Genomic DNA, 22,365 nt, shown 5'->3' on the forward strand with positions numbered 1-22,365 from the left:
AAGAAAATAATTACAAAGTAAAACACGGTGGTTTTTGCAAATTATGGCGTTAAAGGGGTTGATCCCAAGAGTCGATTTTTGCAACCTAAATAGGCTCCAAATATAACAATCCTACATAACATTTTAATCTTTTTGCAAAAAAGTCACCTTTCTTCTTTTCTTTTCTTTTTTCAAATTTACGAATCAAATTTCTTGCTCTTTCTTTGGATATATTTGCAACGAATTGCAACAACAATTCATAAAACTGCAATATGGCATTCACGAAATAGCATCAGTGATCATTATGAATGTGATGCTTAAGTAAATGTTAAAATGTCGTCCGCGCAAAATGGTATACTCTGTCTACTGCTCTGAATCATCTTATCCTATCTCAGCAAGTCAAATTGTGCAGAGTACTCAAATGGCAAGCGAACCCTCAGGTGATGCAGCCACAGGAGCCTTTGGCTTCGGCTTCTCTACGACAATTGCTTGTGTTGTTAGTACCATACCGGCCACCGATGCAGCATTCTGGAGTGCACATCTGGTGACCTTAGCTGGGTCAATAACGCCAGATTCCACCAAATTCTCATACTTATCGGTCATCGCATTATAACCGATTTCCCAATCCCTGTCCTTTATTTTCTCCACCACAACTTCTCCCTCGACTCCAGCATTGTGTGCTATCAAGGCCGCAGGCGCCACCAGTGCCTATACAATTGTATAGTAGTGAGCATGGAAAGATCAATTATACATAGATAACAACTAAAGTCTGTTTGATAAAGTTAAATTTACTCTCTTCGAGTTTTATAGTTTCATCTTTAAGAGCAATCTATTGATTTAAGCTGACATCGACATATGATACATTAGAAATTACCTTCTGTATAATATCAGCACCTAGGCCCTCATCAGCATCTTCAATTTTGTCCTTGATGGCAGGAACACAGGTTGAGAGGTGAACATAGGCTGCGCCACCTCCAGGTACAATTCCTTCTTCTATAGCAGCAAAGGTGGCATTCTTAGCGTCCTCAATCCGGAGCTTGCGGTCTTCAAGTTCCGTTTCCGTTGCAGCTCCAACCTTTATCACAGCCACACCACCAGAAAGTTTTGCAACTCTCTCAGCTAACTTCTCAGAATCATAGACTGAGTCTGTCTCAGCTAGCTCCTTCTTTATCTGGGCAATCCGGGCCTGAATCTCATCTTTAGTTGCCGCATCTGCAATGATCGTCGTGGAACCCTGTGAGATTGTGATTTTCCGTGCTGTGCCAAGCTGCTCAACTGAAGCATTCTCAATCAACAAGCCAAGATCTTTAGCTTGGAATTCAGCTCCTGAAAATGGGAATACAAATAATATGTACGTCAGAACTCTGAAAAGTTAAATGAGCATCGGATAAGCAGAACTAAATAACTATCAGAAAGTTCACAAGCACAAACAAGTTTAAGCCAGAACTGGATCTATTTCAGAAAAAGGGAGATGCAAGACAATTCAGTTTCTCTTTCCGTTCTACCTTTGCCTAGACGTACAGGAGGACAGATCACAAGAGAAGGGAGGACAGATCATAAGAGAAGGGAGGACAGCCTGCTATGGTGCTACCTATTACCAAAGAAACAAAAAAGATAATGCAAATCATCATAAATTCATGACATATTAAGCATTCTGAGCTATTAGGCGGGGGGGGGGCAACCTACTACAGATAATCACAAGGATGAAAACAAAACAAACTGCTACAGCATACTAAATAATCCCAGATGAATAATTCATTGCATAGAGGAAATCATATTAGATATGCCGATGCCGATGATGTCATATTAGTAAGGAGTACACGCCGTACAAAGTCATCGAGATCAATGTAAAGATGCAACTAACAAATTGACTCAACAAGAACACCATCTAAAGTACCTATAAATGTACAAAAAGAGCATATGTCTACCTGTCCAGTACATTAACCAAGCATATTCAGGAAATAGAGATATCATGGTATTTGGGAGCAATGGAAGTAGCTTGACCAACATTACCTGTCACAATGGCAATATCTTGAAGAAGGGCCTTCCGCCTTTCACCAAAACCAGGAGCTTTGATTGCAGCAACATTAAGAATACCCCGGAGCTTATTGACAACAAGAGTTGCCAAAGCCTCACCAGTTACATCCTCAGCAATAATGAGCAGCGGAGCTCTCAACTGTGTGGTCTTTTCCAATAAAGGAATTATTTCCTTTATGGTTGAGATCTTCTGATCAGTCACAAGAACTTTGACATTCTCAAACTCAACAAGTAGCTTCTCAGGGTTTGTCACAAACTGTGGTGAGATATAACCTCGATCGATCTGCACACATAGGTGAAGAACACTTACCAATCAAGATAAGACGAGAAGATACAGAACAAATCAAACCAACTTCAACCAGATGAAGACAACAATCAGAAAGTGCATCAGACCTCCATTCCTTCTTCAACATCAACTGTAGTCTCAAATGAGGATGAAGACTCAATCGAGAGAACACCATCAGTACCAACTTTATCAATAGCATCAGCAATCATGGTTCCAATAAATTCATCATTACCAGCAGAGATAGAGGCAATAGCTGCAACAGCAAATAGATAGTATTACAACATAGACATTTTGTGAAGTGTAGCTATTGACTTATTTCATCTACCACAGCTTTAATCCCCTATCCAGCTATTAAGAGCAGCTCTCAAAAAAAAAAACACTCAACTAAGGAATTGATTGGCCTTGCATCAGAAACAACAAAGCATAACTTCATTTGTTACAAACACCTTTGATATCGCCACTCCCCTTGACAGGACGAGCCTTCTTCTCAAGCTCTTCAATGAGACCCTGTACAGTCTTATCAATTCCCTTCTTAATGGAAACAGGGTTTGCACCAGAAGTAACACTCAAGAGACCCAACTTGATGATTTCCCGAGCAAGAACTGATGCAGTTGTGGTCCCATCACCAGCTGTATCATTGGTCTTACTAGCAACCTATAATAAACATTCAGCAACCTTGACATTCTTAACACATTGTTCACAACTTTAAGACCAAAATGAACGGAAAAAAAACATAGATTTATGTCAATATTTTAAAAAACACATGGACGCCATCAAGATGCTAATAGAACAGAGAAACCACCTCACGAATCAAAGCGGCACCAGCATTCTCCATTGGATCCGCAAGCTCGATGGCCCGAGCAATTGTGACACCATCATTCACCACCTTGGGGTTCCCAAACTCATCCAACACAACATTCCTCCCTTTGGTTCATAAACAATCACACAAGTTGAACAGTTTACGAAATCAGCAAAGAAACTGGAGGCACGAAGTAATAAAAAACACAAGACTACAAAATATAACACTGGAAAGATTCGAACTTTATTGCTCCGTCCAATATTAAAAGGAGAATTACATCCAATACTAAACAGAAGAACCCCAAAATCACCTCTTGGGCCTAGGGTAACTCCCACGGCATTGGCGAGCTTCTCAACGCCGGTTTGCAAGGCAGTCCTCGATCTCTGGTCGAAAGCAATATCCTTGGCCGCGGCACGCACCACTAGCTGCCGTCGGCCGCTGCCTCCCTGCTTGGGCGCCGCCCTCCTCCCAAGAGTTTCCTATTTCACCGCCCAAAGATGACAACTTTAGAGCACAAGCCTCAATAGCTACGAAACGAATCAAACAACTTTCAAATCCAAAAACAGGAGATTAAGAGAGACAAGAAGAAGAGACGAGACCTGGCGAGGAGAGGAACGGATTATGGAGGCGGTGGAGATCGCATTGGCTGCCGCCATTTACCTGGGCAAATCGACAGCTTCCCAAGAGAGAGAGAGAGAGAGAGAGAGAGAGATGGCTGAGGATAAGGTGAAGCCGACGAGTGGGACTACAGAGAGGGTCGGGGGGGCTTTGGGGAGGTTAGAAGAGTGTGAGGAGAGGAGTTCTAGAAGATTCCATGTTTTTCTTTCCCGCGGATTCAATCCAAGGTTGGATGCACCAATTTGGATCCTATGTGTTAAATCTAAGCCCAAATGGAGTGAGATTGATCCAAGTTTCAACCACCATGGAATCTCAGGAATACGTATTTAAAGTTTAAATGCTCCAAATATTTATTTGAATTAAATAAAAAATTTATTACATAGAAATTTTCCACTGTAATAAATATTAAAATATCAAAATTACCTGCCTCCGACCATTAAATTTACTCATCATATCTTATTCTCCAAATTTAAAATAAATTAGATTTTTAACATCTTTTATCTTATTTAATCTAAGATTACAGATATCAAATCTTAATTAGTATCTAATTGTCATAATTAATAATCGTGGTAAATAAAAATAATTAATAATCTTAAAATTCTGGGTAATTAATAATTTGGTTCCTGTTAATTCGGATGTAAAAATTAATAGTTTTATATTAGTTAAAACTACAAAAGTTAAAGTAATGCAAATAAAAGTTGTAGCTGTATTTTAATTTTAGACATAACTGCAGTGGGTAATTTATAATTAGTGTCATGTAAAATTAATTATTTATTTGTATAACTCTGGTAATTCTCTAATTAGTGTCATGTCAAAGGTTTTCCCGTTACGGATTTGAATGAATCGTTTATTATATGTGATTGAACTGTAAAGATGAAGCTTAAAATCATCACAGGTAGTGGGATTCTTCTATAATATTTCCAACCAATTCTTCATGTAGAGTTTGACAAGCTCCTGAGTTATTTTCCTCCTGGGCAAAATATAACGCAAAGAGAAAAAAAAAACAAATCACAATCTTAAGAATTTGGGGAGAAAAGTTACAATAAACGTATGAAAGAGTTATAAGATCATCTATTCAGTCACAAGACCAAATTTTATTCTATATATATTACAACATATCACAGGACTAGGACTATATGATGAACAACAAGAAGGCAAGCTTTTTGTTTGCCTTGTCTACTCAGAGAGAGAAGCGAAGCACAAGGAGGTAGAATTTTGGGAGCATCATCCTCAGTCCCCCTCACATCACCTACTGCCTTTGCTGCACTTAAACTTTTGTCCTATAAAAGAAAGAAAAGAAACTCTATTGTTGCAATAGAGGCTACATGTGATAATTACACAATAAGAATCTGTCGTCCACATCCAGCAAGATGTGAATCTACTCATGTTTTATATACAGCAGATTATAGCAGCATGCAACTGCTTCTTAGAATTGTATTGCATTGGCCAATGGTATCAAAACAAAGATTTCCAGACAAATCATGCTCCTCATTGCTGATTGCTACAACAATATGAGAATGCTAAAGATGTTCTTGTTAATGTGGTTGGGTGTTCCTGTCAGTGTGTTCTGACGAGCTTCGACGTCCATCCTGGCCACACAAGCCACTTTCCTTCTCCCCTAATATCTGTGATTCTTCCTTTTAAGTCCAGTCCATTGCTTTTCCTTTCTTCTGGAGCTACCTCCTCCGAAGGCCTAAACAGAGGGTGCTCCGGCGTTCCGGTCTCTGTGTTCTCCAGGATCTTTTGTACCATCTCTACAACCTCACTCATCTTGGGCCTAGATCTGGGATGGCGAACCAAACACTTGTTTGCCACTGCAGCAAGTTTGGCTACTGATCTTAAGGAGCAGTTGCCTTCAATCCTCGGATCAATAATCAGGTGAACTTTTCTGATGCCAGACATATATGGCTTTGCCCACTCCAAGAGGTTCTGCTCGCCTTTAGGTCGGTTTCGATCCATTGGGCGACGGCCGGTGATGAGCTCATAGAGTACGACACCATAGCTCCATATGTCACTCTTGGTAGTGAGTCGTCCAGTTTGGATGTACTCAGGAGCCGCATATCCAGCAGTTCCAACTATCTGTAGGTTCAATTCTTAGTCAATATTCCTTAAGAACACAAACCCATTGATATATTTTAAAGTTCTATTTTCCCTTTATCGTACATAAGCAGCAAGAACTATCATCTAAATGGAAGTGCATTTATCTGATACTGATGATTTACAATTGTCTCTCTTTCTACAAATTCTTCTTCCTTTTCAAAGCGTAAAACTCAGAATCACCACATGTCACAATAATACTTATTATTCCAAGACAACCTTATGGAAGCATAATTTTGCAGATATAAAATCATCATGCAATCCAAATTGAAGGTCGATATGTATCGTTGATCATGTAATGCAAGATTTTAAGTATGTCAATTTAAAAGAAAACTGCATTGGATAGACATAAAGACTCCCTTGTATATCTAATAGCATTTGTACCAACAAAAGTTGCAATTTTATCAGTATCCAACTAAAAGAGCAATAGACAATTACCCTCCAATAGGTCATTTATCTTCCGTTTTGCAGTTAAACTGTGAACAGTTAAGGTAAAAAGACATGGGCAAGACTATTCACTCTTCACACCCGCACCCTTTTAGAACTTGTTAGATTAGTTGGATGGTACATACCACTGTCGAAACATGGTTTGATCCTTCTGCCGGTCCTTGCCTAGCCAAGCCAAAGTCAGATAGTTTTGCATTCCAGTGCTCATCCAAAAGAATGTTGGAAGTCTTTAAATCACGAAATATTATCTGTAATTACATTATCCATTTTAGTACAGAAAGTCATTCACAAAGGTAATTAAATTTTGATAGAGAATTAAATTATAAAGTTGTATGGATCACAATATCCATGGGACTTAAAAATTTCACTTCGGGCGATTGTATTTGCATTTATATATAGTCCGCAGAGGGTTGCATGCAGTGATTGAGACATTTATAAAGGAAAAGGAAAGGGAATAACCTGACAGTCTGACTCTTCGTGTAGGTATTTCAAACCGCAAGCAGCATCAAGTGCTATTCTTAATCTCATGAACCAAGAAAGTGGCGTAGTAGATCTAACTGATAAATGGTCATCCACACTTCCATTAGCCATAAATTCATATACAAGCAGAAGCTGCGTTCCTCTTTCATCATCCTCGGCACAGTAGCCAATTAGTTTGACAAGATTTGGATGCTCAACCACCCCAAGAACATTTACTTCAGTCAACCATTCTTTGTGTCCCTGAATAACGAATAAGAGCATAAAAAAGCCCATACATTACACTACAAAAGTACGTTAAGCTTTACTCTATTGCCAATCAAGCATAAGTATGCTACAATATCATACAAGTAATTCTGCAACAGCAAATCGTCTAATTTTCTATAGATAGCAAACTGCTAATTGCAAAGGACATGAAAAGATTATAGGATGTGATTATGTAAATGACTGACCTGCAACCCTTTACGTCCAAGTTGTTTTACGGCAACATCAATTCTTCTCTTTGGCTCCCCAAAGCACTTGATTGATCCCCTATAGACGCAACCGAATCCACCTTCTCCAAGCATCAGTGCGCGGCTAAAATTTCGCGTAGCATTCCTCAGTTCTTGAAAGGTGAATATCCTGAGATTGTTCACCCTGTGCAAGAAACTATTGTACGGGAGCCTCCCAAAAGAATCAGTGCTCATGTCCGAGATGTTTACTGACCATTCTGACCCTGATCTCCTTGAGGTGGTGCTGCTTGACCTAGCAGATGGAGAGTGTCTGACTCGAGGATCTTCCTTGTCCCTACCCGAGAAACGGAAGCACTGCATAGCCCTGCTTGCAAACCCACAAATTTCTATTCTGCCGAGGAGTATCTGCAAGATGTAGAAGACCAAAATTTCCGAGATATGTAAGAAATGATCACATACACATATAAGGATTAGAAATAACCGACCTCTAAAACCCAATTTCCCTCTAATTCAAATCCAACATACTGAAATATAACTCCAACGCGATTCTTCAGAAACAAAAAGGTACCAACTTTGCATACAACATCTCTACATCTTACTTACTATTACAGTACAAACGTCGACCCACCTGAAAGTTTCAGATCAAAGAGTTTGAATACCAACAAAAAAGCAGAAACTTTTGTCCTCTGTCGATCATTACAAAGAACTAAAAGGCACTTTCTCGAGAAAGAAACCAAGTGGGCCGGAAAACTCTTTATTCCACTAGTTTGTGCAAACTATGTATCCTTTGCTCACCAAATCGTAGCAGAATAACTGTTTATCCTTTCCATATTGAACCACAAAAGAAACCACGTTTAGCGAAGAAAAAAAAGAATTTCTTCAGGATTACCACGATCTTGAAAGCAACATAATAATATATAGCGCGTTAAAATCCACAAATCCTCAACCGACGAATACTGCCAAGAACTAGAGCCTAAAACAACCCGAGAAACATTTTTTATTTTTCTCATCAAAATCCAAAGTTTCTTCTCTAGTTGAACAAACCCATTAAAGGAAAACCATGAAACACTGCATCGGTGCTCTCAAAAGTATCTTTCTCGAATTCAAACTTACCTCTCTCTCTCTCTCTCTCTCCCACTGTGAAAAAAGAACCCACGGGTCTTTCTTCCACTCGGGATTCTCGCACAGTTCTTCCACCACTTGGTTGGTGGTAAGTCAAGACCAACATCTGGGTTTCAGCTCACCCACCCATAAGACCCCTCACCTCTCTCTCTCTCTCTCTCTCTCTCTCTCTCTCTCTCTCTCTCTCTCTCTCTCTCTCTCTCGCTTCACGGAGCAAATCTTTTATGCGAGAGATGGGGCAGGGTGAGAGAGCGACTTGAAGGAGAAAATAATAGGAAAATTTAACGAAGTTTATAAATTACACCCTATTGTATGTTAGTGTTAGTTGAATTTTTAAGTTAAAAAACGAAGGGTGAAAATGATAGTAAACGTAAAGTAAAAGGTGTTATTTGTAAATTTCGAGTTTCAATTCTACTGATATGATTATTTATTATGCACGAACTCCTCTTGGTCTCTCTAATATCTAATATTATTATATAAGATGTGGACGCACCGTTGAGGTTTTACAGTTCCTTACTTTTTAGGTTCAATATAAAAGTAATTTTAAAATAAGATTGTTAAATAAATAAAATAATAATTTTAAAATGATTAAAATACTCTCCACGTATTTGTTAGATAAGATGACCATTTTTTTTTTTTGAGTTTTTGAAATAATCTTTCTCTCACTACTTTTTAATATCTTATTTAATTTGGAATTATTAAGAGAAAAGGGAAAGTAAAGAAGAAAATATTTTTCTTCAATTTGGATTATATTTTAGAGGCAGAGAAAAAAAAAACATAAAGAATCTTTTCAACGATCATATTTATGTATAAAAGAAATGAGGAGAAATAGCAAGAGAAGCAAGTAGAAATTATGGTTTCAACTTGTCAGTGCATCCTTTAGTTAGATGTCCGCAGACGTATCGATCACGACACCAACGGAAAGAGAATGAGAGAAAACAGTGCACATAGCAAGAGTTAAATATAATCAGAACACATTTGCCTGGAACTACAAAGAAACGACAAGTTTGGACCCGCCAATGGTAGTGGCATCACCTCCATATGAGACTGAGGCTATTAGGAGAATTCTCACTTCGATAGTTACAAGCATAGATGTTTGATACTGTTCCATTCGCTTCTCTCCTACCAGCACCACCCATTACGATTACGAGACTTTATCCTATGGCATGCTATTGCTAGTTCATTGAACTAATAACATAACTAGTACAAGCACATCAACGACAGAAGAAAGGTACTATTAAGACCATGGAATACGCACGATCAATATATTAATGTATATCGAATGACACTTATGCTTCCATTCCTTTCTTTTCTATATCCCCTAAATTTTAGTAATAAGATTAGAGTGTTATTTTAACTTCTCCTCTCTCCATTATGTCAAAGAAGAGAAAATGCTAAAAAAATATTAACTCCTAATGCATGACTTCCTCTCACGACCAAGCAAACATCCAATCCGCAAGAAGCTATACGTATATTTTTCGTTATATCCATAGATTAAACTTGGCTACACGTTTGTAGAAACTATGAGGCAAATGTTAGATTCATGAATCTATTTGGATATTAATATATCTAAAATGATGTCCAAGTAGTAGTATTATAAAATAGCTTTGATGATTCCATACGTAGACTTGGAATCACAGTAGATATATGTGGGTAAGCAACTTTAGTAAATAATTTGGTAATCTAGCCAGTTAGGTTGTAAGAAGTCGGTGATGACATGCATGCTCTATAATATTATATTTTGGTTTTTTTTTTATATATGAATACCCCTCTAATATTTTTTATTCTTTATATATTCTTAACATCGATATTTATACACACATATATCTATATACACTCTAGAAAAGTTCACTTCCCATCAAACACATTAGAGTATCTCGAAGTAAGCTTCAAATCTCTAAATTTGAAGCTCGTAGTTTCAAATCGGAGTATGGGAGGAATTTTTGGAGTATCAATGTTATACTTTTAAATTACAAAATTACTATGTAAATAACTTTTAAATTTCATCTGTATTCTTTTTTTTTTTTCTGTTTAGTTTTGCTAATTAATTTTAAAATAAAATATTACTGTTACAAAAGTCTTGTTTAGACATTCAAAATGAATTCTAGTATTAAATTGTTTTAAAATTTTATTTTCTAAACTAGATAATAAATATCACAAAATATTATATTATAATAATAAGTAATAAATAATATAGCCCTCCATATTGTCAGTTTCTGGGCTCAAATATTGAGCTATCCATTAGAGATGATCCCAGCCCATCAAGAAATGTAAGGCCCAGCAGTCTATTAACAGATATAAGGCCTAAGGCCCAATAAGAACTTTTCAGGCCCAATTCTAACTCAAACCGAGGCTATATTGTGAACCGACTCAGGCCCTTTCAATTTGGGCTTCTTGGGTTGTCATGGCCCATTATATTTATAAAAAATCTCCTAAATACTTATTTAGTTGTTCATTTAATTTTTCTTAGGTTAAGAAAAAAAATCTAGTAAAAGAACATCTAGCCAAAATATAAGAGGTTTCAAGATATAAAGTCAAATACCATATATGCAGTGGCATATAGGTAAATATTTCAACACGATGCAAGTGTATATATATATATATATACTATTGGATTATAATACAACTAGAGGTATTTATTGGATAGGGTGCCACATGGCACCTTATGAAAGCAATTGGACAACATGAACCAAACTTTAGCATTATAACAAATAAAAGATATATAAGCACAAGTTGGAGGACCTCTTCAACTAAAACGTTTCCTTTGACTTGTTATAATATAAAAAATAGCGATGACCAATTAAAAATGCGTATTTTAGACTCTATCATTTTGCTTCATCTACGTTTGACTATTTCTCTTAAGTAATCACATTCCACTGCATGAGAAATTAAATCTTAATTACTGCTTTGACATAGAGTTGGCTTTTCTTGAGGGTTTCACCTAATTGCGTGATCTATTTGAGCAGGTCTTTAGTTATTCAAGCTAATTAGTTTTAATCTCTATTATGATATTTGTAGATAATTATAAATTTAATGGTGTTCTAATTAAACTAAGCTGCTGGAATTCAGACTGGAATACTCTCAAACAAAACAATATACCCAGAAACCATCAGAGTATTATTTATCTAATTAGATGTCATAATTTTTTTTGGTCAACTAAATACGAGTCAATCCTTGTTAAAGAGCTTAATGAAAAATAAAACCAAGAAAGAAAAAAGTATAATTAGAAAAGGACAAGGCAAAGAGGCAATTCCTTGGATTATATGGTTGATTTATTCGAGCAATTTTCGCACCTAATAATTTTGACCAGATGCATGCACATTGCAGATGCTATCAAAATCGAGGAAAGGTCACTGTGATTAGGTGCACATTCTATGACATTTCCGCAAAGAGAGTTGCTCTAATTTAAAATTATTAAACCATTAAATTATTCTATCGAAAATTATATTTTAAATCGCAATTCACAAGCCATAGACCGAGACTCTCGAGAGAGACTATAATCTTCTTAAATCTCCATTCCTATTCAAAAGAATCTCTTCAGAGCTTTTCAATCTCTTCGAGCTTCGTAATCACCTGCTGCTTGATCATCTCTTTCCAAATGCGCGAAAAGTGGGCCCATTCACCTCCCCTCGCGGCTGCCTTCTTCTTCTTCTTCTTCTTCTTCTTCTTCTTCTTGTCAGCCCGGCTGCAGGTCGGACAATGCCAGCGGATCGGCGGCCCACCGCCTCCGGTCGAGTCTGCGACGCAGGGTCTAGAAGACGAGCTTGCGAAGTTCACCAGCAACATCGCGAATAATCTCGCGAAGAACTACGACTTTTGCATCAATGACCCGTATGGCTTTTAGCTCTCTCTCTCTCTCTATCTCTCTTTATGTTTTAATTCTTGTTGGATTATTAATCATTCGTAAACTATATCTATATATATATATGGTGCTGGATGTGTACAGGGAGAAGGACTTGAATGATGCCTTTAATTTTACGTCCGATCCAAGCTTTGTGGTTAACTGCATGAAAACAAATGGTATGAGCTATATATGTAAATCTTGCAAAATGTTATGTTAATTTTGATTCTTTTTTAGGATTTGTTATACTTTTTTTGTTGTTGATAGATCGTGGAATTTTGCGTTTTTAACACTGGATGCAATGCCTTAAATTGGATCGTTACATAGGGACTCTAAATTGGGCCGGCCTCGTGAGGCGGCCCGTTTCTGTTCGAATTGGGGTTAATTTTTCATTAATATTTGCGTCCTTGAATTGTTTGTTGTAATGCCTCTTTGATAATGTCACATGGTATAATTTTAATCTTTTTCTTTTTTGTTGGCAAATGGATCGACAGGGGATTTTACGGCGCGTTTGTGCACGCAGCCAGAGATCAAATTCTACTTCAGTAGCTTGTACGGAAGTGAGGGTGGGAAGAAGACAAGCCACTTGAAGCCTAATAACAATTGTAACTTGACGTCTTGGGTTCCTGGGTGTGAGCCAGGATGGGCTTGCAGCATTAACGGAGATCAAGTCGATCCCCAGGATATTTCAGACCATTTGCCGCCGAGAACTCTCAGTTGTCGCCCTTGCTGCGAGGGTTTCTTTTGTCCTAGTGGCATTACATGCATGATTCGTGAGTATTCTATCCAATATTTAAGCTCATATTGCAGTTTATAATAACTTTGGACAAGAGGCAAGAAAGGTTCAATTTCTTGGTAATTGGGATGACAACTCGAAATTAGAAGTTTAGTTTCTGAATCTTGAGCTTGTAGAAGATGCTACTTGAAGAATTTACGTACAAAAGAGAGATTATGTTTGTTAAGAATACTAGAATCTGAATGTAGTTTGATAAACTAGCCTGTAGAGTAATCCAAATTTTGCTGATACTTGCGCATGATACCTGTGTTCTTAAGTCCTAAGGACTTCCCCAATTCTAGTATCGTCTTGGACAGATATTTTTCTGGCTTCATCATTCTAGTATCTTCTTTTCTTCTATTTGTCAGATTATTGGTTTTAGTGCCTCGTACTCTCTCTTGAAACTTTATTGACATACTCTTTTTTTTTTTTCTTTTCCCTCATTGATGAAGCTTGTCCGCTGGGTGCTTATTGCCCTCTCGCAACACTAAATGAAACAACTGGTGTTTGTGACCCGTAAGATGACTATATCTTTTTCATGCTTCAATCTGATATCTTGGTAATTATGACATTGCTTCATGAATTAGTTCTGGTAATTTTTTGGCAGATACAATTACCAGCTACCTGCAGGAAAACCAAACCATACTTGTGGCACTGCAGATAAATGGGCTGATGTCGGAAGTGCTCCTGAAATATTCTGCCCAGCAGGATCCTACTGCCCAAGCACAATCCAGAAAATTAATTGTAGTAGTGGGTATAGTTTCTATCCTAGCTGTGTAATATACTTTAATTAGTAATTTATGTCAATTGCACTATATATGATTATGCATTAGACTTAGAATCTGATCTAGTAATCTATTGATGCTTCTGTTCTGTTTTTTCTCTAACAGGCTTCTATTATATCTTGCAGACACTATTGCAGGATGGGTACCACTCACGAAAATAGTATGCTTCTTTCTCTAATTTAAATCCAATTTCATTTGTAGTACCTCAAATTGACGATCATTTCATACTTTGTGATCAGCTACCAGTAAGCTATGTGCACAGTGGCATGTCCGACATAGTTCACCACATCGTGCTGCATTATTACTTTATTAGTGTGTCTAAAGTGGCTTGAGTTGCATCTGCACTAGCAAGATCTTGTACCGTCAATATAAGAAGTATTTATTAATTGTTCTGCTCCCTTACATCGATGTCGATAAGTCACTGTTGTGCTACATGCAAATCTGTAGGGTTGATGCTAAGTATCATGATGATCCTAATACAGAATCTGTGGGAACTGGGAAATACTGATCTTTGTCAGTTCTTTTTCATTGTCTTTGCCAACTCTATATAAATCTTAGAATGGGTTCTTATAGATTCTTTATCTTTTAAGCAGAGACTAATTCTCCAATCACCAGTAGAACATGTTTGTGCTACAGGAGGAGATTTATTAGGAAGTCTCTTCTCAAATCTAGGAGAAGATTTGGACATTTTTTTGTGCCATGGGTTGTTCTTTACGAAGGTCTAGGAAAACTATTACAAATGGCTTCATGCCTACAGGGAAGCCTTTGTTCATGATTTTCTTGTGATGTTAAATTTTTGGGGAACCGGTCACATAAGCAATAGTCATTGAGGCATTAAGTTGGGCAGACGATGGCCACGAGTGCTGCAAGCGAGCGATGAGCACGGCAAGTGAGCCGCCGAGAGTTGCGAGCCGCAAAGCTGCTAGGAGGGGTGCTGTGTGGCATCCCTCGTGCCACATGTTGGTACGCCGCCGGCATGCCCCGTGCCGGTTGGCATGGCCATTCATGAGTTAGAGCATACCTCAATAATGCTCCAAGTGATGTTAAGTATGTTGGTGCAAATGATCATAGATAATTGAACATCCATTTTTCTTGGTAGAATGTTATGTAATTGATAATTGGTTCCGTTTGGTTTAATATTTTTTCAGAAGCCAGAATGCCTTAATAATGCTCCTATTGAACTTGCAAACTTGCAGAATGCTTCAGGAAAGACTCATGCAAACCTAACTCCACAAAACAACATCTCACCATAGTTGGTGCTTTACTGATTGTAAGTATTCTTGATTTTTTTCTGATATTTTTTCCCCATTTAGTGAAATTGTTTTTTAGATATTAAATACTAGTCCTAATTGGGGAACCTCTGGAAGTTCCCACATATTGTTCTGCAAGGTGGAAAGTAATGGAGTTTTCCTGGCTTTCCTCATCTCTGAGGCAAATTACTTAAGGCTGTCAATGTGTCGTTAAATGTTTGAAACATATGAATCCACATCAAATCATTGGATGGTTCTTGATTTTACTATTCCGTAGTACATAATTTTTTTTACTATTCCGTAGTACATAATTTTTTCTTCTTAAAATTATAAGATACATCAAGTTGAGAACATCACTTAGTATGATGGTAAGTCTGGGGAACACAAATTTTGATGACGCGCTGTCAAGTCATTAAAACCTTCCAATGGCCTGGCCAAGATGGCATGACCTTTTCCCTCTAAGATCCTGCATTTGAAATAGGAAGCCCTATGTGCGACACATAAATTTAGTACAAAACAATGAAGGACCTGTAATTTATTCTTTATGGTCTATCTAATAAGTTTCCTGTTTCCTTAATCATAGAAGATACTCATACTTGAATTTGTCAACAATAGAGCATCAATACAATAGTCCATTTTCCATATTCTTTAGATTTAAACCAGTTAGCAACTTCCTTATTCTTAGTTTACAAGGAACCAGATGAAATAAAGATGTCATTAAGTAATTTAATGACCTTTGACTTATAGAGTGTGCGTTTGCTTCTTTCCTTTAGGTTGCATTCAGCTTGTTACTGCTGGTAATATATAATTTCTCCGATCAATTTCTCACTTACCGTGAGAAAAGGAAATCCAAGTCCAGGGAAGCAGGTGCCAAGATGGCTAAAGATTCTGTAGTGGCCCGTGAGAGATGGAAAGGAGCAAAGGATATCGCTATGAGGCATGTAAATGATGTTCAAACACAACTTTCTCGGACATTTTCTAAAAGGAAGCCCATTAAGCAGCAAGATTTCTTGAAGGATGTTGGTCATCCTTTGAATTTATCAGAATTATCCACCTCTAACAATATTGAACCGAATTATACTAATGAGGTGATGCATTCAATTGAAGAGGATGCTCATAGTGATGAAGATTTTAATCTGGAAATTGGAGGTAAGAAGTCGAAAAAAGATGTAGCCAAAGGTAAACACAAGCATACTCGTACTCAAATCTTCAAGTATGCATATGGTCAAATTGAAATGGAGAAGGCTCTGCAGCAGGAAAAGAAAAACTTTACTTTCTCTGGAGTTATTTCCTTGGCTACAGAAAATAAAGCCAGAAGGCCTATGCTTGAGGTTGCTTTCAAGGACCTAACTCTAACTTTGGGAACAAAAAAGCTTCTAAGGTCTATAACAGGAAAACTTATGCCTGGTAGGATTGCTGCTGTTATGGGCCCATCTGGAGCAGGGAAGACTACATTTCTTAATGCTCTGTCCGGGAAGGCAACTGGATGCAAAACGACTGGTCTGGTTCTTGTAAATGGGAAAGTTGAACCAATTCGTTCATATAAAAAAATCATTGGTTTTGTGCCACAAGATGATATAGTTCATGGAAACTTGACGGTGGAGGAGAATCTCTGGTTCAGTGCCAAGTGCAGGTATAAGCATATTTTCAAGTACCAAATATTCATTTAGTTTTTAAGACAATCATTTATTGATTTCATTCCATGAAATTTATGAATCTCTTCTTCCTTTTCTATGTTATAATTCATTCTTGCCCATTATTATGTTTTTAGCTCTTCTCTTCTACTAATCCTTCCTGCCTTGTGAATTTAGACTGTCTGCAGGCATGCCCAAAGCTGACAAAGTTCTTGTTGTGGAAAGAGTTATCGAGTCCTTAGGCCTGGAACCAGTAAGAAGTTCCTTGGTTGGGACAGTAGAGAAGCGTGGAATTTCTGGAGGACAGAGGAAGCGTGTAAATGTGGGATTAGAAATGGTTATGGAACCATCTCTTTTGATACTGGATGAACCAACATCGGGTTTGGATAGTGCTTCTTCGCAGCTTCTGTTAAGAGCTCTTCGTCGTGAGGCACTTGAAGGTGTAAACATTTGCATGGTGGTTCACCAACCCAGGTTGTTCCCTGATCCATAGTAATGAGATCTCTAATTTATAGCCTTTATAAATATCTATGTTCCTTAACATTGATATTCTTGTACTAACAAAGTTAGTTAAGTCTGATACTGATATCATGGAATCACTAGGTTGAATAAATTTATGAACAGTTACTTGATGCCTTCCATGTTTCTAGTAACTATCTGGAAGTATAGCAATCATTACATTAAGTAGATCTTTTGATAATCATACATCCTAAGGTTATCCTTAATTGTTAAAACTAGCGGATAAGAATTTTCTTGGTCTTCTCTTTAAGCTTTCTGCATATCCATGTATAACTATTTGTGAATCTGACGTGAAAATACTTGTTGCTCAGCTACTCTTTGTTCAAGACATTTGATGATTTGATCCTTCTGGCCAAAGGAGGCCTAATTGTATATCATGGTTCAGTGAACAAAGTCGAAGAATACTTTGCAGGCCTGGGAATCAATGTCCCTGACCGTGTGAATCCTCCAGACTATTTTATTGACATTTTGGAAGGCATAGTAAAGCCAAGCACAAGTACATCTGTTACTCGTAAACAGCTGCCATTGCAATGGATACTGCATAATGGATATGAAGTACCTCCTGATATGCAAGATGATTTGAAGGAAATGGATGAATCAGTGAGGAATAGTGAACCAAATTCTGCCAGGTCTACATCTAATATGCAATCTGTTGCTGGTGAATTATTTGGAAATATCAGCTGCACCGGGGGTCAAGAGCAGTCCAGTTTGTCAAAATCTAATGATTTAACCAACAGAAGAACACCAAGTATTTTGACGCAATATAGATACTACTTGGGAAGGTAAATTCTTTTTTTGAGTCTCTTTTGTTGCTACCATTTATCTGATTCTCTATCTATCAGAGTAACCAGACACGTTGCATATAAAAATGTTTAGGTTGTTTAACTGGGACCATGTTTATGTATTGATAACCTCTTTCTTTCTTGCAGGGTAACTAAGCAGCGTCTACGTGAAGCTAGATTACAAGCAATTGATTTTCTGATACTAGGTCTTGCCGGAATTTGCTTAGGAACAATTGCTAAAGTGAGTGATGAATCATTTGGAGCAGCTGGTTATGTATACACTGTCATTGCTGTTTGTAAGTTTGCAACCCTTTCCTTTTATTCTTCATTTGTCATGCACTAGATAATAGATTAATAATGTTAGAAATTTATATATGTCTGTTATAGCATCATGGCTACTTCCAATCTGATCTAGATCCAAGTGTCCAACTTCAAGCAATATGAGCATGGGATTGTTGAACTGCGTTTTGGCTTGTTTCTGCCGCTAGCTATATTTTAGAGTGTCATCATCTTTTCCTCTGCAAAATACAGTATTTTTGTAAAACTAAAACAGTTTTGCTAGTAGTTTCTATCTGTGCTATTTATTGATCTGCATAATTAGCTCAAACTTTTATCTGTACTGACTGCTGTGCAAGTAAAACATGCTTTTCAGCTTCGAGAATTTTGCATGTTTTCAGATTTGCTTCACAAACAAGTAATTACTTATATATTTCCTTGTACTATTCCATCAGCCTCTTCTATGTACTTTGTGTCATTCCTGTTTATAGCCTTTGAATTGTCATTTTGGTTTGAACAGACTCTTCTAGCCTGAAAAGATTAGGAGTCCAAAATTCAACTTATTTCAGTCCAAAGTCTTACTAGTTCAAATTTGCAGCTCTTCTGTGCCAAATTGGAGCTTTGAGATCGTTCTCAGTTGACAGGTTGGAATATCAGAGAGAAAGAGAATCTGGCATGAGCACACTGGCTTATTTTCTCTCAAAAGATACAATTGATCATTTCAACACAGTCGTCAAGCCCATATTTTATCTTTCGATGTACTATTTTTTCAACAGTCCAAGATCATCATTTGCAGACAACTATATAGTTTTGATTGCACTCGTATACTGTGTAACTGGTATCGGTTACACTTTTGCTATTTGCTTCCAACCAGCTTCAGCCCAATTGGTAAGCATAAGAATCTTAATTCCTTTTCCTATTATCATCTTTTTGCAGGCAATGGTTCTCTTTCTGACATGGAGGCAATTTTGTTGTCTTGCAGTGGTCTGCTTTACTACCTGTTGTTCTGACTCTCCTATCTACTCAACAGAGCAGTCCCAAATTTCTAACAAACTTATGCTACCCAAAATGGGCAGTGGAAGCATTCATTATTATAACTGCCAAAAGGTTTAATACTTGGTCTTTCTACTTGAAAAATTATGCTTTTATATCTACAAAGCTTTTTATGTGGATACTATACTTTATTTTACCAAAATGTTCACATGTTATGTATTAACTTATGCAAACTAGATGAATCTGCAAGTTTTGAGATTCTTTTGCTCTCTGCTCTTAACCCATTGACAATCATTTGAAATATTCTGGATTCAAGCAAAAACATCCGGCAGAAATAGTGAAATCACTGAGCAGGCAAATGGAAAAGAAGCAACCTTGTACAATTTCCTTATCCATATTTAGCCTTCTAGTCATTAATAAGCCTTCACTCGCAGCAGTTCACAACAGTCAAGATTAACACATTTACTTTTTAATTAAGTGCATGTAAACCCCATTTCAGGGTCACATATACTGAATAACATACTTTATTTTGTTGTTTTAATGAGAGACTTTTTATTTTCTTTATTATGCATAAACCACATGATGTTCTATGCAGATTTAGATAAATACAAGCTCATATTTTGCGTTGTGTTTTTTTTTCCTGCAGGTATTCTGGTGTATGGATGATAACTAGGTGTGGTGTTCTACTGAAAAGTCGATTCAACATTAATGACTGGGGTCTTTCCATAGCAGTGCTTTTCCTCTATGGTGCTGTTTTTAGGTTCATTGCTTTCATTTGTTTGTTGAAACTTACAAAGAAGTGAGTGTGAATATCCAAGAGCTTCATTTCTAGATCCTTTTCTTTTCGTTCTTTTTCTTTTTCTTATAATCATGTACATAATTTAATTATAGGATGATTTTTTTTATATATACGAGATGTAAAAATTCCCACAGAAATCAGACAGGGATTTATAGTGAAAATTGACAACAGTATGTGATGATATGGAATTTAAAGTTCTCTCTTTCCTTATTTTTTTTGAGAAATCATGGAAGAACTTGTTGATTTCCATATTGATTCTAAATTACGACTATTACACTAGTAAAATTATCGAATTCCATGGCTATGTCAATTTCTTTCAGTGTGCCGACCATTTGCGTTGACATGATTTTATTAACCTATCCCTGCCACGAGAGATCTCCCTCGTTTTCTTTTCTTCTTCTTTCTCTCTCATTTTCTCCTCCTTCCTAGCGCGAGATGATCTGTCGCTAAGCTCGTATCCTTTTCTTTGTTGTGTTAGAGGATTGGTTACCTTCTTCTATTTTCGTTTCTGTAAATTTTGAATGTACGAGGGACTAATGGGAATTCAATCCTCCACAAGTCCCTCTTACTACTGTTTATAATATTCTTGGAACTATATCTATCACTTTTTATGTGTTAGAATTGATACAGAAAGCATCTTACAGGAAATTTCACTTTTTTCACTACTGAAGACCATTCCATATAAACTTATTCTTTTTTAAATTTCATCAATGGTAGTAATAGTATTCTGATAACCTCAAGTGATCGATAACCGTTTAAAGTCTTACATGGTTGCTATCAGGATTATGCAATTAATATGAAATCATAGAGCAACATGACAAGACAACAATTATCTCAAATTCTAAAAATTAGTTCTCGGGTCAAACTTAATCCTGGAGTGAAATTTTGTTAATGATAAGTTAAATTAAAAGGCTATATGATTAATGATAGGTCAAACATACTGTCAAGTCATAGCTCATTAGTTGTACAAAAATAAAGTCAAAACCGAGACCAAATAAAAAACTAAATAAATAAAGAGATTGATGGCTTTGACAATACCCTTGTAATTCCACCTTGATTAAGATAAATCATTATAATTATCCAGCCATCATCACTATATACCTAATCAAACTCATGTACCAAATTACCAATTATTCTCATCTTAATTTCCCACAACCTATTCATCCCAACAACTACCCCAATCTTTAAATCTCATTCAGGAAGCCAAATTTATTTGTCTCCCTTCTGCTACTCACTTACTTCCCTATAGTTGGTAATCAATATTTTCAGCACAAAAAGTACCAAATACTGGAGAAGAGGCAGCAATCAAGTATTAATGCATCCTTTGTGGCAATGAATAAAAGCTAGAAAATGGTCCAAAAACATCCAAACCTTACAAACTACCTACAATATATGATATGTAACTAGAAATTATCCAAATCAAATTAAAACAATGCAACAAATGCTTACCCAAATCACGCGTAGAACAATGTTTTACTTAATCAACAAATACAATAATGCTTACCCAGATCACATCTAGAAGAACGATTCATCAAATTACCAAATTCTTTGCAGTGAATGAAAAATTATAACAATGCGTCACAATAATTCCATCAACAATGCCACTCCATAAATTGTGAAAGAGAGGGGGAGACGGACTATGAGAGAGAGAGAGAGAGAGAGAGAGAGAGAGAGAGAGAGAGAGAGAGAGAGAGAAAGGCAGTTGTCGGGAAGCTAGTGCTGCATAAATCATTGAGAAGCCATGGAAACCGAGTCTAAGTTGACCGTCGGAAAGCCATGCATGGAATATCGTTCATAGCAAGAGGGTGTGAGAGAGAAGAGGAAGAAATATTTAAGTGTAGAAAGGCGAAAGAAGTAATTAAGGGTTTAAGTTAGTAATTAAATGCCTTCTCACAGAGAGTTTTACTAAGTTAAAATGCTTTCCATGATGATGATTTATGAACGTCATCCTGGACAGTGCTTCAAGTAAATTATTGTCCCACAAAGCTAGCGCTTTAAATTTTATTTTATCGCTTTCTGAGTTAAGCATTTTATTTATAGGAAAAAAATAAATTTTCAGTATATTGACATATAAATTTATATTATCGAATTATTAATCTTTGTAATAAAATTTAAAGGTGTAATGCTTTGATAATTATTTATATCATGCAGGCTGTAGCAGTAGCTTGGTCAAAAAAACTCCAAATCTATATGCCAATTGGCTGAATTCGTAGCCGTTGACAATGACAATGACGTTGACATTGACAAGCGAATTTTTTCTTTTTTTTTCCTTCTCTTCTTCCTTGTTTTATTAAATTCCTTTTCCTTGTTTTTCCTCAGGAGTGTCGTTTTATTAAATTCCCTTTCCTTGTTTTGCCTTCGGAGTGTCCTATATATTAAATTCATTCCTTCTCCTTG

General features: G+C 36.8%; 3 protein-coding genes across 5 annotated transcripts; 1 reads left to right on the forward strand and 2 right to left on the reverse strand.

Annotated features, from left to right (window-relative positions):
- Nucleotides 1-175: 175 nt before the first annotated feature.
- On the reverse strand, nt 176-3,862 carry LOC140798687 (ruBisCO large subunit-binding protein subunit alpha-like). The gene is made up of 8 exons (XM_073152686.1): nt 3,701-3,862; nt 3,412-3,580; nt 3,105-3,226; nt 2,749-2,956; nt 2,410-2,555; nt 1,993-2,299; nt 854-1,305; nt 176-687 (listed from the first exon to the last, which is right to left on the reverse strand). The coding sequence occupies exons 1-8, from the start codon at nt 3,755-3,757 to the stop codon at nt 397-399; spliced, it is 1,752 nt and encodes a 583-aa protein (XP_073008787.1). The 5' UTR covers nt 3,758-3,862; the 3' UTR covers nt 176-396.
- Nucleotides 3,863-4,768: 906 nt separating this feature from the next.
- Nucleotides 4,769-8,554, reverse strand: LOC140799270 (serine/threonine-protein kinase PCRK1-like). Of its 3 annotated transcripts, none has more exons than XM_073153514.1 (5): nt 8,306-8,554; nt 7,193-7,597; nt 6,723-6,983; nt 6,389-6,511; nt 4,769-5,798 (listed from the first exon to the last, which is right to left on the reverse strand). In XM_073153514.1, the coding sequence occupies exons 2-5, from the start codon at nt 7,550-7,552 to the stop codon at nt 5,277-5,279; spliced, it is 1,266 nt and encodes a 421-aa protein (XP_073009615.1). In that variant the 5' UTR covers nt 7,553-7,597; nt 8,306-8,554; the 3' UTR covers nt 4,769-5,276. The 3 variants fall into 3 exon arrangements, with proteins under 3 accessions (XP_073009615.1, XP_073009617.1, XP_073009616.1); XM_073153516.1 differs by having other exon boundaries at nt 7,821-8,331; XM_073153515.1 differs by having other exon boundaries at nt 7,678-8,328.
- A 3,288-nt stretch (nt 8,555-11,842) lies between these two features.
- On the forward strand, nt 11,843-20,178 carry LOC140798483 (ABC transporter G family member 28-like). Its single transcript, XM_073152324.1, has 14 exons — nt 11,843-12,145; nt 12,261-12,334; nt 12,650-12,928; nt 13,383-13,446; nt 13,538-13,684; nt 13,841-13,875; nt 14,912-14,985; nt 15,739-16,598; nt 16,777-17,073; nt 17,430-17,900; nt 18,048-18,196; nt 18,775-19,064; nt 19,159-19,283; nt 19,816-20,178. The coding sequence occupies exons 1-14, from the start codon at nt 11,913-11,915 to the stop codon at nt 19,970-19,972; spliced, it is 3,255 nt and encodes a 1,084-aa protein (XP_073008425.1). The 5' UTR covers nt 11,843-11,912; the 3' UTR covers nt 19,973-20,178.
- Nucleotides 20,179-22,365: the final 2,187 nt, after the last annotated feature.

This window comes from Typha latifolia, chromosome 12 (genome assembly GCF_019914945.1).
Source record: "Typha latifolia isolate L0001 chromosome 12, TyphaL0001v2, whole genome shotgun sequence".
Lineage (NCBI taxonomy): Eukaryota > Viridiplantae > Streptophyta > Magnoliopsida > Poales > Typhaceae > Typha > Typha latifolia.